The 16,076-nt window shown below is 40.9% G+C and overlaps 1 protein-coding gene across 2 annotated transcripts in view; it reads right to left on the minus strand.

The window, feature by feature from the left end:
* Positions 1 to 11,710, minus strand: part of MTX2 (metaxin 2) — a 64,696-nt gene extending 52,986 nt beyond the window's left edge. The window contains exon 1 of one of the 2 annotated variants that reach the window (XM_080668091.1): positions 11,445 to 11,710. In XM_080668091.1, coding sequence (XP_080524217.1) covers positions 11,445 to 11,484 — 40 coding nt within the window. In that variant the 5' untranslated portion in view covers positions 11,485 to 11,710. The remainder of the gene's footprint in view (positions 1 to 11,444) is intronic. The other variant, XM_080668092.1, reaches the window with a different exon arrangement.
* Positions 11,711 to 16,076: the final 4,366 nt, after the last annotated feature.

Genomic DNA, 16,076 nt, shown 5'->3' on the forward strand with positions numbered 1-16,076 from the left:
TCTCTAAAATAATTTTGTTGAGTGGGTCAGGAGCCCAGGGGTGGGGTGGTTGATAAGAGGGCTGAGATATATAACCATTCACAATACAATAAGTGAATGCAGGTGTTATAGGGAAAAAAACATGGTCTTGAAGTCAGGCATACCTGGCCTCTCCTCCCAACTCTACAACTTATTGTCTGAGTCACTTTGGCCAACCTGCTTAACCTCTTCTTGCCTCAATTATCTCATCTGTAAAAAGGGAAAAAATTACCTACCTTGTAAAGGTTGTTGGAAGAATAAAATCAGATAAATTAGGTAAGTGCCATATACAGGCTCTAGCTCACAGAATGTACTTTCAATAGAACCCCCAAATTCCCCCACCCCATCAAGAAGTGAAATCTAATTCCCCGCCCCTTGAATCCCCTTGTAACTCTCTTGTGACCAATAGAATATGGTAGAAGTGATGCTTTGAGATTTCCAAGGCAATGTCATAAAAGGTGATGCAGCTTCTGCCTTGTTAATTTGGACAAATGCCTTTGGAGAACTGTGTAAGAAGTCTTACTACCCTGAGGCCACAGGCTCTGAGGAAGCCCAGGCCACATGGAGAGGCAATGTGTAAGAATTCCAGAAGACCACCCCAGCTCAGATCATAGCCAGCACCAATTATCAGATATGTGAGTGAAGATGCTTCCAGATGTTTCCAGCCCTCAACTGTTGGATCATCTCTGCCTTTGGTTCTTTCCAGCTGAGAATTCAGACATTGTGAGGTAGACACAAGCCATCCCTCCTGTGGCCTATCTAAATTACTGGCACACAGGATCCATAAAGCTAATAAAATAGATGTATAGTATCCATAGTTTGTGGTCTGGTTTATATACTATAAGAAAAACTAAACAGTTATATTTTAATAATTACTATTAGTCACAGATTTAGCATGAAAGACAAAATTAAATGCTAATTCATATGAAGCTTTAGAATTCCCTCTATTCACCTAAATCAGATATCAAACTGATTCCTGACCATGTTACTTTTATAAACTCCACTATGCTGCTTCAGGTACCGATTTTGACATTTCCATCCACCTACCAATCAGTTCCATTTTATTAACCCATTACTTTGAAACTTTACCTTTGGGAAATTTCACTCTCCAACTTCCTTACTACATAACAACTCTCTGGCTCCTAGTCCCCAGAATTTGAAATCCAGTGGCCACAATGGCTTACCACCATCATAAACTCTGGTCTGATGTCAGTTGCTACATTATGCAGGAAATGAGAAAAAAAGAAAACCCAAAAGAAAAATGACTTAATTATACTAGCTAAACTCAAATCTTACCCTAATCCTATATAATAAAGAGGTAATATGCAAATTAACCCTCATGCCTTCACAAGATGGCTGCCTACGACCAGGCCGGCAGGGGAGGTTAATGAGGGATGAACGACTGAACAAGCAGGCTGCATGGGGTGACCAGGCCGGCAGGGGGGTTAGTGAGGGAAAACCAAACGACTGAACAAGCAGGCTGCGTGGGGCGACCAGGCCGGCAGGAGGGTTAGTGAGGGAAAACCAAACGACTGAACAAGCAGGCTGCGTGGGGCGACCAGGCCGGCAGGGGGGTTAGTAAGGGATGACCAAACGACTGAACAGCAGGCTGCGTGGGGCAACCAGGCCAGTGGGGGGGGCGTGAGGGGCAACCAGGACAGCAGGGCGTGCAGTTGGAGGCAACCATGCCAGCAGCAGGGGAAGTTGGGGGCAACCAGGACAGTAGGGGGGAGGGCAGTTAGGGGCAACCAGGCCGGCAGGGGGGGCAGTAAGAGGTGACCAGGCCGGCGGGGTGGTGGGCAGTTAGGAGCAACCAGGCCGGCAGAGAGGGGCTGTTGGGGGTGACCTGGCTGGCAGCAGGGGGCAGTTAGGGGCGACCAGGCCGGCAGGGCAGGGCAGTTAGGGGCAATCAGGCCAGCTGGCAGAGGCAGTAAAGGGCGATCAGGCCGGGGGGGGGGGGGGTGGGGAAGTTAGGGGCGACCTGGAAGGCAGGCAGGTGAGCGATTAGGAGCCAGCGGTCCAGGATTGTGAGAGGAATGTCCAACTGCCGGTTTAGGCCCGATCCCCGGGATCGGGCCTAAACCGGCAGTAGGACATCCCCCGAGGGGGTCCGGATTGGAGATGGTGCAGGCTGGGCTGAGGGGACCCCCTCCCTGTGCACAATTTTCATGCACCGGGCCTCTTGTCTTTTTATAAAATATTAGTAAAGTCATTTACCTATGATACAAAGATAATACAAAATAGTAAATAATAAATATACTTTATATTGTCTATAAACTAAATTCCATGATTTCTAAAATATATCTCCCTTTCTAAAATATTTATTTTAATATTAAAATTATTTTATCTTCGCCAAACCACCACCAAATGTTACACTATGAGAAAATCGGTTCAAGTATATGACAAGAAGGAGAAGTCTGTTTTAGGAAAAAATACATCAAGAACAATTCATAATCTCAACTAAAGAACAAACATCAATTACCATGCAGTTAACTTTACATAACTAGTTCTCATCCACTAACCTAACCAGAATGCTAAATTGATGAATAGTAAATATAACAATGACAATACCTAATGAAAAAAATATAGTAACTTTTATTTTTACATTATTTCTCATGATGTATCTTTTAATTTATAAGAAAATTAGGACCATTGCTTATAATTCATGATGCCAAAATATTTTCCTACAACATAATAATTAATCGAAAGAAAAGGAGGTGGATAAAAGGCCAGATCACTAACGCATCATCTGTCAATATTATCTTACAGAAATAAATGCTGGAGTAACGATGGCCTCTTCATGGCTAACAAATGATACAATTTTTTTGTATGAAGTTCCAGTCAGTGCTCTATTTTGACAAAGTAATGAAATATGACCTGAAGGGGAAAATATTTAAGGATACTGTATTCACTGGGATATACACAACTATATACAACAAAAGTCTTTTTTTTTTTTTTAATCCAAAGGCAGGTTAAGTCATAAAGAAGCTTTGACTTAAGAGTTCTTAGAGATAAAAATATATAATCAGCACAAAAACACAGCTAAGTGTATAAGCACAATGAAATGCTTTTTATGGTTTCTATTTTGCTAACACAAGTTACAGTTAATGGGAATTGCCATGGTAAAATGATTGTTTTTATGAAATGAACCTTCTTTATTACTAACCAATCAAATTTCATTTTTATTACTGATGTAGAAAAGTCCAAAACCATGATTCATTTATAGAGAGTACAAAAATAAGAAAAGTGTTCAAGAATAGAGGATCATTTACAAAGCAATAAAAAATTAAAACATGCATTTCTCTTACTGGCAAGGCAAATAATTCTACACAAACGTCTGTAGCTGAATTTGCTGAATATTGTAACATTTCTGAACAAAAAATGAGAAGCCTGAAATTAATATCTCATCCTCCATTTGATATTTTAGTCCATCTGATAACTGCTTATCAAGAAATTTTTAAAATGTTTAAAAATGTTAAGAAGTTTGATGATGTTTTCTTTTAATTTTCACTCAAATATGGAAGGCTTGAGCTAATAATAACTCAAATGTCTTCATAGAAATAAGAGTGACGAATTTTATGGGGCACCCATCACCAAAACCTTTAAGTTAAAAACAAAAAGTCATTTAATTTTAGAGTATAAAATGTTAATAAAGCACACAAGAAAATTAAAACTCACATTATGTTTAACTACAGACTATTTGAAGATCAAAATAAGCCTTTCAAGTGATCTTAACACATCGAAGTTTCCCAAAAGGCAACAAAACACTTCCTCTAAGAATTTGGCTTCCAACCTATTCATGAATACAAGTATGATAAACTAAAATAGCCACACTGCTGTCAATAAATTGTACTTTGCCTCTAAGCCTCTAATCTGAAGTAAAACCATTTTTTGTCTTGGTTTTGCTTCTCCATCTGCCCCTTCACATCTGCCCTTCACATGTGCCAAAGTGCTAACACTATAATATGAGACTACTCATATAGCTAAAATGAATCAAAGAAGATTCTCTGAAATGTAACAGCCAGTTCAATAACTTCTCAATAATTCCTCAGTGCCTTCCTCCATACTGGAGGATCCTCAGAATACTGATTATAAATAACTAACAAAATATCTTTATTTTCAAGAACAAAAGAATTAAATGCATTGTGTGTTTTTTTCCAATTATATGTTGCAATTATCAGGCTCAGATATTCGGACATGCAGATTTAAGAGCCTTGATTATCATTTTCTTCATTTTCAATAAACCTTGTGAACAATAGCATCTCTTCTATTTTAAAAAGGACTTTTAAGCTATGTTTTCCATTTCTTTGCACCTTTAGAACCCTTCTGAATGCTTTTCAAGTCCAGATTTCCCAGTACTCATGTGGAAATGGGATGAAATAGAAGCACTTTATTACTGATATAAAAACAAAAATTTTTAAACATGCCTGTTTTGATTATACTTACTTTCAATATTTTTACATATGGATTCCATGGAACCTGTGAAACTACTTTCCCAGAGCATACCATAAACTAATGCTACTGCTAAAATGAAGTTATTAATAAATTTAAATAATTAAGTACCCACATGCCCACAATGAGATAAATGAAATATTCCAAGTCTTCTTTTCTCATTCTTTATATAGTTTTGAGCTTCTAAATAAAGAACAGACATAGTCGTGATTTCAAAAGATTAATAATTACAGTATGACAAAATTAACCAATATGCTTAAAATATAGCAAGGCACTGGGAAGTAATAAGATCATTCAGAAAAGATGGTATATGACTTAATAAAAATAAAGGTACCTTGGACATTTTCTGCTGTCTAAAATGGTAATGGGATAACATCCTCTTAAGCAATAAAAGTAATAATAGAAGCTACCATGTATTGAACACTCATCATATACCACCATGTACTAGGTGTTTAATATCTATACTAATAAAAGGGTAATATGTAAATTGGTCAGGATGCCCTCACAGTAACAACCAAACAGCAGGCTGCATGGGCAACAAAGCCGGCAGGGGGGTTAGTGAGGGATGACCAAACGACTGAACAGCAAGGCTGCGTGGGGCAACCAGGCTGGCAGGGGGTTAGTGAGGGACGACCAAACGACTGAACAACAGGCTGCATGGGGCTACCAGGCTGGCAGGGGGCTTAGCAAGGGACAACCAAACGACCAAACAGCACATTGCGAGGGGCAACCAGGCCAGCTGGGGGGTTAGCGAGGGACGACCAAACAACCGAACAGCAGGCTACATGGGGCAAACAGGGGGGCAGGGAGGGCAGTGAGGGGCGACCAGGCTGGCAGAGGGGGGCAGTTGGGGGCGACCAGGCCAGTGGGGGGAAGTTGGGGGCAACCAAGCCGGCGAGGGGGGGCAGTTTGGGGTGACCAGGCCAGCAGGGGGACAGTTGGGGGTGACCAGGCCAGCAGGGGGAGCATTTGGGGCGACCAGGCTGGCGGGGGGGGGGGAGGGGGCAGTTGGGGGCGACCAGGCTGGCAGGGGGGGGCAGTTAGGGGCAACCAGGCCGGCAGAGGGGGGCAGTTGGGGGCGACCAGTCTGGCAGGGGGGGCAGTAAGTGTGACCAGGCCAGTGGGGGGGCAGATGGGGGTGACCAGGCCTGTGGGGGGGGGGGGGCGGTTAGGGGCAATCAGGCAGGCAGGCAGGTGAGCAGTTATGAGCCAGCGGTCCCAGATTGTTATTCATACTCAACTGACAGTGGTCCCGGGGATCGGGCCTAAACCGGCGGTCGGACATCCCCCAAGGGGTCCTGGATTAGAGAGGGTACAGGCTGGGCTGAGGGGACTCCCCCCGCCCCTGTGCACAAATTTCATGCACCGGGCCTCTAGTATATTGTAAAATACATTATCCCCCTTTTAAAATAAGGAAACTGTAGCCAAGAAGGGTCTGCCCAAGATCATAAAAGAAGAGGCAGAGATGAACTTAGAACTCAGTTCTTCTGTCTTCCTTCAATGGCCTGTTCCTAACCTTCATGCTTCCTTACCTAAGGGAGCTTCAATTTCTTCATCTATAAAATAACACCTATCTAACAGGATCAAATTACTAATATTAGCAATTATGTATATAAATCATCTAGCACAGTGGCTCAAAAAGGGACACTTACTCTTAATATACTAGTAGTAATCAGATAAATATCAGCTAAGTTTTTAAGGTTAAAACTTTCTGGCACTAAAAAATCTGCCTCTACTGAAAAAGACTCAGAATATATGTATATCTATGACCTATACCAAAATTCTATTTTATAGTAAAGACTAGAGGCCCGATGCACGAAATTCATGCAAGAGTAGGCCTTCCTTCCCCCAGCTGCCGGCACCAGCTTTCCTCTGGCACCCAGCACCCGGGCTTCCCTCCAGCCTCAGCAGGCAATGGGGACCCTGGCTTCCCTTGCAGTCCTAGCTTCGTCTGGAGGGACGTCCGAAAGGACGTCTGGTCTAATTAGAATATTAAGCTTTTATTATTATAAATATGGGTGGAGTCTATCAAATGTATAATCGTGAAACAAGTATCTTAGAACATTTGTTATAGGAGTAACTTTAATAATTGTAATAACTGTAGATGTTTTATATTATTGAAATAAATTTTGTATTCTATTTATAAATAACTTTTAAAAGCTTGACCAAAAATATCTTCACACAGGAAGTTAGAAGCAAAACCCAGTAGAAGAGAAAAACTGATAAGTAAACAGCTAAAAAGACTATTAATGAACAATTATTGGGTGCTTAAAATATGCCAGACACAACACTAAGCATTTTATATCTCTTCTCATAATTTTAAAATAACATATAATTTATATTCACTATTTTACAAATAAGAAATTTGAGACTTAAAAAGGCAAGAATTTGCCCAAGGTCACACATTTAGTAAGTAGCTGAATAAGAGCCCAGATCTAATTCTTACTCCAAAATTCAGACAGTGCAAAAGCAAAATGAAAGAAGTTATCAACACTACACACATGCCTCCTGCTTGTGCTCATCACCTCTCTCCTTTTGTATGTACCTGGTGGCACTGTGGAGCCCTAAAGTCAGGAGCCACTCTTGACACAGGAATGGGCAAGTAAGTCAGGCCTGTCCATCATAGTACATCATCCTTTTGGCAACACTGACTGCTCCAAATGTGGTCACACAACTCACATGGGGCTACTTAATCCTCCCCTTGGATATATTCATACTCAACTGACAGTGAAAATTTAAAAAAAAAAAAAAAAAAAAAAACAGAAACTCAAGAAATATACTGGAATACCACCTTGTCGTTAAAAGAAAAAATGCAAGTCAAAATTTAAAATACACTGGCTATTATAAAAGATTTTGAAATCCATTCAATATGCAGGACTGTTTTTATTTTTCTTCTAAAGTTCTAAATCTACCATATAACAATCTAGTGACCAAACCACTAGTTCAAAATTCATATTTTACCATTCCTTTCCATGTTATTGAATTAAAAGAACAATTCAAATTCCTTTTCCATTTTAAGAAACTTATCCAAAGAAACTACTCATTAGATACAAACATATCTATGCAAACACTACTTATACAGAGAAAAATCACATATACCTGTGATGGCTTTAGGATGCATCAACTTGGCTAGACTGAACTTATATTTGCCAGAATTCCCTTTCTACTATATTTCTGATTAGGGTGAGCTACAAGGAATCTTCTCTCACAGACTTTAGGAAGACAGAAGGGGCAACAGTCATTCTATAGCATGTAAAACACCTCCTAGTTATTCAAACTCACGGCTGTGAAGGGATTTTGCTGATATAATTAAAGTCCCTTAATTAGCTGACTTTAATAAAAAGGGAGATTATCCTGGGTGGACCCTATTTAATCAGTTGGAAACCCTTTAACAGAGGCTCTAAGTCCTCCCAGAGATCAGACACTGCAAGCAGCAGCTGCTACCTGTCCTCTCTCCCTCCTGGATCTCCCATTCCTGCCTGTCCGCCTTGTGGACTTAGTACTTGGTTGGTCAACCCACATAACAGCATAAGCCAATTGTGTGTGTATGTGTGTGTGTGTGTGTAGAGACACAGAGATAAAGATAGAGATATAGAGCTCCTACTGCTTCTGCTTCTCTGTTGAAATGACTAATACACACCCTACATACCCATCAGAATAAGACTACATAAGTAAATTATGATTTTATTACAATGAAATACTATATGACCATTTTAAAATGATGTATAACTCCATTCATAGACATGACGTATGACAAAACAGATTACAAAAAAGTATGCATATTTTGCCGAGACCGGTTTGGCTCAGTGGATAGAGCGTCGGCCTGCGGACTGAAGGGTCCCAGGTTCGATTCCGGTCAAGGGCATGTGCCTTGGTTGCGGGCACATCCCCGGTGGGAGGTGTGCAAGAGGCAGCTGATCGATGTTTCTCTCTCATCGATGTTTCTAACTCTCTATCCCTCTCCCTTCCTCTCTGTAAAATATCAATAAAATATATTTTTTTTAAAAAAGTATGCATATTTTACCTTTATGTTATTTTTTTTTTCCAGTATTAGGGAAAGAGAAAAGAAATAGCTTTGCTTACCAAAGTTTTAATGATGAGGATGGGGTTTTAAAGTCTTAATCTGAGTGACGATTTTAGGTGATCCTTACTTCATTCTTTTTATATTTATTTGGGGGAGGGAGTTGTTTTCATTTTCTACAATGGCCATGTATCATAATTTTTCAGAAAAGAAATAAACCTTTCTCATTTGAGAGGGGAAAATGTCAGGCAGACTTACAGGTTAAAATGTGCCAAAAGCCTTAAAAGACAAACAGGAGTTATCCAAGCAAAGCGGACATTTCAGGCAGAGGGCAACATGTGCCAAAGGTGGACAAAGTTTAGAAAGGAGAATGTTCAAGGAAAGGAGTGACAAGAGATGAGGCTAGACAGGCTTGGACTAACTTATGGAGAGTCTGACATGCTCCCTCCACCTACTGACAATGGGTAACTAACGAAGGGATTAAAACAAGAGGATCACATTTGCATTTTAGCAAAATAAAAATAAAACAACACAAACAAAACCCCACTGAGGCTTGCAGTGTGGAGACTATATTGGAAGGAGACTAGACTGGAAGCAGGGAAACCAATTCAGAGACTACAACAGTAATCCAAGCAAGAAAAGCAGTGGAGATGGAGAGAATAAGCCAGAGTCACAGGAGTAATTACTGAGAGAACTTAGTGGGGGACACACTGGTAGTAGAGACAAAAGTGGTTCACTTAAACTGGGGAGTTCAGAGTAGGCTTCCAAAAATATGTCCTTATGAATAAGGCTCCCCAGATATCACAGACAGCCTTATAGGCAAGAAGTCTTTAAATGTATCCAAAAGAAATATCAAACATTGTGATGGCTCACAGCTACTCAAAGGAAGAATAATAAGTGAAGTGTTAAATACATTAAAAATGAAAGCTCTGGACTACAAAAACAGGTTCACAATGGTTTATTAAGTTAAAATAGGACTATGTATGTATATCTCTCAAATCTCCTGAGGTTGAGCTCTTCCAACAAAATCATATTACTGCCAAAAATAGAAGATTCTGAATTGCTGGATCTAAGTCACACTTAGATGTCACTTCAAGTCAAACGCAGGGTTTCACATAAATTATTATTTCATCTGCCCTTTTTTCACTGCTTGCCAAAGTAAAATCTTTTAAATCTTTAAAATTAGAATCGCTTAAATTACAAAAGTAAAATATTCTCACTAGAACAATTTAAACAATTCAGAAATATAGTTCCTCCACCTTCCACCAATGCCCTACCCTGATTACCCTTGAAATTACTCCTTAAGCCAAAACCGGTTTGGCTCAGTGGATAGAGCGTCGGCCTGCGGACTGAAGAGTCCCGGGTTCGATTCCGGTCAAGGGCATGTAACTTGGTTGCGGGCACATCCCCAGTAGGAGGTGTGCAAGAGGCAGCTGATGGATGTTTCTCTCTCATCGATGTTTCTAACTCTCTATCCCTCTTCCTTCCTCTCTGTAAAAAATCAATAAAATATATTTAAAAAAAAAAAAAAGAAATTACTCCTTAAAATTAGTTAAATATTTTTCTGTGGTTTTTTTGTTTTTGTTTTTTTGCTTACATATACACGTTTACACAGCATTTATTTATTTAACAATAATGGGTTGATACAATATATATTATTCTATAACTTGTTTTTTACTTATGATAATCATAACTCAAGCCAATATATTCAAAAAGTGTACCTCTTCATTTTCAGTATCTGTAATTATGTGAGCATACGATTTGATATATAATTAGGACATTTCTCGTTTGTTGCTCTTACAAATATCATTTTATATTTCTTTTATTTTTCTGTGTATTTCTTTAAACACTGGTCCTTAACATTTCTATCAGATTGAATCCCCTGAAGAAGAATTTCTAGGTGTTATGTCAGTCCATCAAATCAAAGGTGTTTCTAAAAAGTACGTGTAGCCCTGGCCTGGTGGCTCAGTTGGTTGGAGTCCCTCCAAACACAAAAAACAGCTGCAGGTTCCATCCCCAGTGGGATGCATATGGGAAGCAACCCATCCATGTTTCTCTCTCACACAGATGTTTCTGTTTCTCTGTCTCTCTTTTTCTTTCTAAAATTCAATAACAGAGAACAAATCCTCGGGTGAGGATTTAAATATATATTTATATTTAACTCTAGTCGGTGTTGCTCTGTGGTCGGCCGCACACAGAAAGGTTAGATTCCAGGTCAAGGGCATGTACCTGGGTTGCAGTCAGGAGAAGGGCAAGGACAGGAGGCACCTGATCGATGCACATCAATGTTTCTCTCGCACGCCCTCTCTCTCTCTCTCTCTCTCCCTCCCTCCTTCTCTCTCTAAAAAAATCAGATTAAAAAAATATCCTCGGGTGAGAATTTACAAAAAATATTTAATAAGTATTTTTTTAAGTACATGTAGATTTAAAGATGCTTCAGTGAATCCTAGAGACCTATCGTATGGCTATATTGTGTCTCTTGGAGATAAAACAAAAACTTCGGTTACCCCTCAATGACAAAAGGTCACTAGGACGACTTATTAGTGGCCATCACCTTACACTTCAGGTCTCACCACCGAGGCTGCTCCCGCTCCCACGGTAGCCTTGGGACGCCAGGCCCCTGGTGGCCACGCCCCCACCCCAATCCCAACCCACCTCTTCCTCCACACACACCCGCCCCGCAGGCCCATAGGGGAGCCGGATAAAGCACCGCCCAGGGGCGGCAGCCCGGGCTCCCGCCACTGCGAGGTGACCTTGACCAAGCGTCTCCCCTCAGTTTTCTCATCCGCGGTATAAGGCTGGTACTCTGTGCTCGCCTCCTTCCTCAGGCCTGGGTTCCGCACCTAATGCCGCAAGCCCAGGGGGAAACTACAGCCCTAAACCTCACGCTGCTCCCCGCAACTGGCCCGCGCCAGCCCCCGCCTACCCCGCGGCCCTGGGCCACGCGCGCTACCTGCGATCTGCGAGACGAAGGCTTCCGCCACGAGAGACATGTCGGCTGGGCGACCCTGCGCCCGCTGTGCCAGCTCCCGCGGCCCTCCTCACACTCCTCCGCAACCCCGGCGGCTCCCGGCAGCTAACAGGCCTGGGCCGGGCTGCGGCTTGGACTCGCAAAGCCCACCACCACGGCGATTGCGCCGGCGTGGACCCCAAGGTTACCGCCAGCCCGACCGGGAACTTCCGGCGCAGCTGACAGCGGCGCGCGAGCGCTTCCGCCGCCCCGCCCCCGGCCTCCGCGCCCGGCGCCCAGTGCTCCTGGCGGGTGGAGGGAGGAGGAGTGGGGGTACCTGGCTCCCGGGGACCCTAGACTCCAACCTACGTGGGCAGGGGAACCCTGGCAGTTTGTAGTGCCCTTTCTGTAAGCGAGAATCTTATAAACAGCTCACATTTTTAAGGGCACACTAGATACCGGGCACTTATTAAAATATATACAGCATTCTATTTCATTTCATTCTCTCAACAACCCAATAAAATGCCTCTGTTATCGCCATTTTACTGATAAGAAAACAAGCTTGGAGGGTTTAAACGTTTGCTTGGGGAGTCTGCTTAGGCCCCGATTCACATCCACGTTAATTTCCTCTCTTCTATTATACTGCTAGGTTGATTAGCCCATGGACAGACATTAGTGTTTATTCCTTTATTTAAACATGCTTGCCAAAGAGAAGGAGACTTGAGCAGCTCCTGAGCTAAGAGACTGTGCCCTTCAACTCTATACACCACAAATGAGAATAAGAATACTCTAGTTTCACACACTTCTCCACTTTTGGGGGTGAGAAGGGCAGGAAGAGAAGACACTAAATCTCATAAGTGACTTTTTAACCCCTTAACTTGATAACTTCCTAAATTATACATACATAATTAAAGAAAAAAACAGAATATGTTACAAATTAAAAAGTGGGACAGACTTAAGAGATCATCTTGTGGGCCAAAGCCGTCTCTCACTGATGAGAAACGGGTTCAGAGGTGAAGTGACTGATTTTAAATCACACAGTAAGTCAAAAAGTCAGGTAGCTTCCTAAGTTTTTGCAAAGGAAACCTAGTGTTCTAAGAATTGCTGTCCATGACACAGGATATTTAGGAAGTTATGTCTCCTTTCTCTTTGCTTCCATAACTCTAAACCTCTATTACGGTTTATTGATCATATTTCTGCCTAGTTCACTAGTGTATTAGTTTCATAACTGATTGCCACAAACTAAGTGGCTTAAAACAACAGACATGTCTTCTGGGGGCTAGAAGTCCAAAGTCAAGATGGCCATGCTTTCTTTCATGGCTCATGCCTTCCCTGCCTCTTTGTAACTTCTAGGGGTTGCCAGAAATTTTTGGCCTTCCTTGCTTTAGGCATATCACTCAAATCTCTGTCTCCATTATTACGTTATTTTCTCTGTGTCCAAATTTCCTTTTCTCATAAGGGTATCAGTCATCGAACGAGGGCCCACCATAATACAGTATGACCTCATCTTAACTTAGTTTCGTGTGCAAAGGCTCTGTTTCCAAATAAGATCACAGGGGTTAGAGGCTTGAACATATTTTATTTTATTTTATTTTGCAGGTATGGGTGGATTCTACCCACTACACTAGATACGTTTTTGTTTTTTTGTTTTTTTTGTCTTGTCAATATTTGCATCACCTTCTGCAACTAAAAACACTGGTTGAATCAAATTTAAATTTACCCCAAAACTTACATGAACAAAAGCAGTGTTTTAGGAAGCAGAGTTTTTTCTATGGCTGAGATTCAGAGTTGATAAGAGGCTAAGAGGCTTTTCTTGTTCATGCTGAGGGCAGTAACACTGTTAGTAAAGAGTATGCTATGCCCAGTTTCCTCATCATCATCCCAGGGGTGGTATTGACCAAGAGAAATTAACTGTTCCAGGTATTTGGGTGTCAATTGAAGAAAACTTTCAGTTCCTGTCTGTTCTCTGCACAGTGGGGAATTATATATAACCTGTACAAGTGAAGAAGATCATCAGCTATTCAAGTTCTATTACCAGATTTGGTTGGTTACTGTGCGGCGCCAGCACAGCCAAGGGTTCGGGGAGCCTGAGGGAGGGCCGGCAAAGGATGAAGAAAAGACAAAGAGCCGAAACCGGTTTGGCTCAGTGGATAGAGCGTCAGCCTGTGGACTGAAGGGTCGCAGGTTCGATTCCAGTCAAGGGCATGTACCTTGGTTGTGGGCACATCCCCAGTAGGGGTTGTGCAGGAGGCGGCTGATCGATGTTTGTTGTTTCTCTCTCATCGACATTTCTAACTCTCTATCCCTCTCCCTTCCTCTCTGTAAAAAATCAATAAAATATATTTAAAAAAAAGAAAAAGAAAAGACGAAGAGGTGGATCTTCTGTTTGTGACTGAGACCACAGAACAGATCCAGACTGCAAGCTGATGCTTTATTTTATAGTCAGAGGTAAACAAGGTAATTTATAATGTTCTTGTAAGTTTCACTTGTTTTGGCAGCACTTGCTGCACCTCCCACAGCCCAGTAGCTACCCAGGAAAGATCTAGGGAGCAGTCACAAGATCAAGCTTAATTATGCTAAGAGGGCTGTGCCCTGTAAGCTGGGACTTGTTTGTGCCTTTGCCAGCAGGTCAGTCCAAGGCTTAACCCTATAACCACTCCCTACAGGTTACCATTAAAAAATGGAAGATAAAGTATTTTGACACATGCAGGGTTTTTTATTTTTTTTATTTTTTTTTTATTTTTTATTTTTTCAAATTTTTATTAAGGTATTATATGTGTACATATCTTAACATTGCCCCCCACCCCCTCCCCACTCCCATACATGCCCTCACCCCCCAATGTTTTGCATCCGTTGGTTACTCTTATATACATGCATATAAGTCCTTCAGTTGATCTCTTATTTCCCCCACCTCTCCCTAACCTTACCACTGTAATTTGACAGTCTGTTTGATGCTTTACTGCCTCTGTAACTATCTTTTTGTTCATCAGTTTATAATGTTTTTCATTATCCCCAAATGAGTGGGATCATGTGGTATTTTTCTTTCATTGACTGGCTTATTTCACTTAGCATAATGTTCTCTAATTCCATCCAAGTGCCTACAAATGGTAGTAATTCCTTCTTTCTTACGGCAGCATAGTATTCCATTGTGTAGATGTACCATAGTTTTCTGATCCAGTCATCTGCTGATGGGCACCTAGGCTGTTTCCAAATCTTAGCTATTGTAAATTGTGCTGCTATGAACATAGGGGTGCATATATCCTTTCTGATTGGTGTTTCTGGTTTCTTAGGATATATTCCTAGGAGTGGGATTACTGGGTCAAATGGGAGTTCCATTTTCAGTTTTTTGAGGAAACTCCATACTGTTCTCCACAGTGGCTGCACCAGTCTCACATGCAGGGTTTTTTAGATTTCTTTATATCATAGAACTGAGCCAGACCTCTTAGACTTAGAATTGAACTGGGGAAAACAAAATCCAATATGTCCAAGGGGCAGAAGTGAGGCCCAAAATGGAAGAGAGGGGCAAGAGTCAGGGACTGGGCATTTAGGCAAAAGAAACAGCAAGATGAGAGGCAAAGGAGAATACATCCTTGAAATGTCAATAGACATCTATGGCTTGATGCATGGCACATGAATGAACTGGGCTGGCTGAAAGTTACTGGGTTGGGACTGATATCAACTCCCTTCTACCAAGGTTTTGAGAAAGAAAGGGATCTGCTGGGGGCACTGTTTTTGCTCAAACCTTTCTTCATTGTAGCCAGGGTAACAGAAGCATCAGTGCCATATGGATTCACTTTTTCTCCCTGACTGACGGTTCCTTTGCTTCCCACACAGGCTAATTTAGGCTGGAAAGAATCTATAATGTGGGGGGTCTTTATTACTAAAAATTAAATCCAATAAAATGCAGATGTCCTGATGGTACCAACAAACAAGCTGTCTTTGTAATAAACAGCCAACTGGAGAAAATATATTTATGCATCTGTATTAGAACAACTGGCAGCTTTAAAACTGAAGATCTGTTTAAGATCACCGCAATTAAGGAAAATACAAGAAAACAAGCCACTGGAATTTCTAAGAATGAGGTTATAAAACAAAAGTGTTAGGGAATCCATATGTTTCTAAAAGGATAATCACGCAATTATTTAAAATGAAATATTAATGCATAACACTAAGAGCCTTATTGTTTGCCCTAATAAAATCACTTATCTTGCAAAACTGTACCATCAGAATATTTTTATGTCTGTAATCTAGATTTTATATTACTATATTAAATAGAAAACATACAGCTATCATGATGAATATATGCTTTATAAAGATTAATATACTAAGGCATTTTATCTGCATTTCATTTTTCTCTGACAAAATGTTAATATTTTAAATGTAAATATTTTCTTTTTAAAAAATGCCTGCAAGAGAAAAATTTGGGCTAAGATTCTTTCAAAATTATACTATTTATAAAACCATGCTATAATAAATTCTAAACTGTAATATTTTTATGACACTTTCTCTCCCTCTCCCCCTCCTCCCTACTTCTATAAACTAACTAACTAAATAAATAAATAAATAAATAAATAAATAAATAAATAAATAAATAAATAGTGACTATTATGGGAAGTGCTCTGACCTGTCTACTAC

Source organism: Plecotus auritus (genome assembly GCF_963455305.1).
Source record: "Plecotus auritus genome assembly, chromosome: 5".
NCBI classification, from domain to species: domain Eukaryota; kingdom Metazoa; phylum Chordata; class Mammalia; order Chiroptera; family Vespertilionidae; genus Plecotus; species Plecotus auritus.